Genomic DNA, 1,362 nt, shown 5'->3' with positions numbered 1-1,362 from the left:
GTGTGTGTGTGTGTGTGTGTGTGTGTGTGTGTGTGTGTGTGTGTGTGTGTGTGTGTGTGTGTGTGTGTGTGTGTGTGTGTGTGTGTGTGTGTGTGTGTGTGTGTGTGTAATCCTCATTCAATCTCTGAACCCACAATTGACCAAATTTCTCAATTAAGGGACCATCCTTAAAGAAAACTTGAACAATGCCAGTTCTCTAAGCATCTTTTCCAGCTAGGTTAGCCAAAACACACTAGAATGTCTAAATAACTCCACCTAGTCCCCCCCTCCTTTTTTTTAAACTTTCCTCCTAAAGGGAATGGAAGGCAAAGAGGTGCTAAAACACCTGATACCATGTGGACTAAATTCATTCGTAAAGATTACTTTACTGTCCTAGAAAAATACACGTTGCAATTTGAGGGCTACAGCTAAACCACATTAGCGATTCCTGAGGGAGAGGGGATAACCTTTGCATACCAGACTCTGTGATAACGTGTGGGAGGGGCATATTAAATACGGTTGGGTCTGGTGAATTTTTTAAAAAAATTTCTTTTCCCAGTTTTTTTTTCCTCTAAAAAAAGGAGAAACAAATTGCCACCTGCCTGGCTTATTCTGTGCGCGTGCATGTTGTCTGTGTGTGTGTTGTCGGTGTCATGTTCTCTTTGTGTGTGTATACACAGGAACAGCAGTGGGAGGGGGGGGGTCATGTCATGCAACGAGGCAAAACGAGATGACTTCCTTGCCAGAGGAGCATTAGTGTTGTGGAGAGCCGGGAGAAGAGGCCCCTGGAAAGGGCTTGGGAGGTGGCTGTCCTGCTTGTTCCTAGTGGGACCGCAGAGCCGTCATGGTCAGAGGCAGGAAGCATGATGACCTCGGGGGATTCCTATATGAACACGGCGGATGTCCTATGCAAGCAGACAGGTCTGCTGGAGAACATAAATGACTGCTTTCCCGTGTGCCTGAGGTGGGGCAGAGAAACCCATCAACACACAGTCCTTCTGGGAAATGTTTCTGGGAACACAGGTGGGGGCAGAGTTGGAGAGAAGAGGTTCCAGAGATGGATGTCTTCAGGGGGACTTAAATGTCCTCTGTTCCAGCATTCCAGCATTCCTAAGTGACGGCACTGGTGAGCCTCGTCTGAGCTGTCAGTGTCACTCTGCAGAGGCCAAGTGCCGAGGGTCAGGAGGCCACTCTGGGTTGAGAAGAAAGCATCTCAAAGCCAGTGAGGGCTGCGATAAGGTTTGTGGCTGGGCCAGGAGGAGCAAAAAGAAGGGCTCCCCTTCTAGATGCCGATAGTCTGCAGAACCCGCCTCTCGTTGTCGTTAAGGTGGCCTGAGAACATGACGTAGCAGGGCTGCTGGGCAAACTGGCAGAGGAAGTCTG

The 1,362-nt window shown here is 49.0% G+C and overlaps 1 protein-coding gene across 1 annotated transcript in view; it reads right to left on the bottom strand.

Moving 5' to 3' along the window:
* Positions 1-341: 341 nt before the first annotated feature.
* IPO9 (importin 9) overlaps positions 342-1,362 on the bottom strand; it is a gene marked incomplete at its 5' end in the record, with an annotated part of 54,402 nt that continues 53,381 nt past the window's right edge. The window contains 1 exon segment of the mRNA XM_014591904.2: positions 342-1,359. Coding sequence (XP_014447390.1) covers positions 1,262-1,359 — 98 coding nt within the window.

The sequence above is a fragment of the Tupaia chinensis genome, unplaced genomic scaffold (assembly GCF_000334495.1).
Source record: "Tupaia chinensis unplaced genomic scaffold, TupChi_1.0 Scaffold000627_1, whole genome shotgun sequence".
NCBI classification, from domain to species: Eukaryota; Metazoa; Chordata; class Mammalia; order Scandentia; family Tupaiidae; genus Tupaia; species Tupaia belangeri.
Note: the sequence above shows the minus strand (reverse complement) of the source record. Positions and strands in the feature narration are given on the sequence as shown.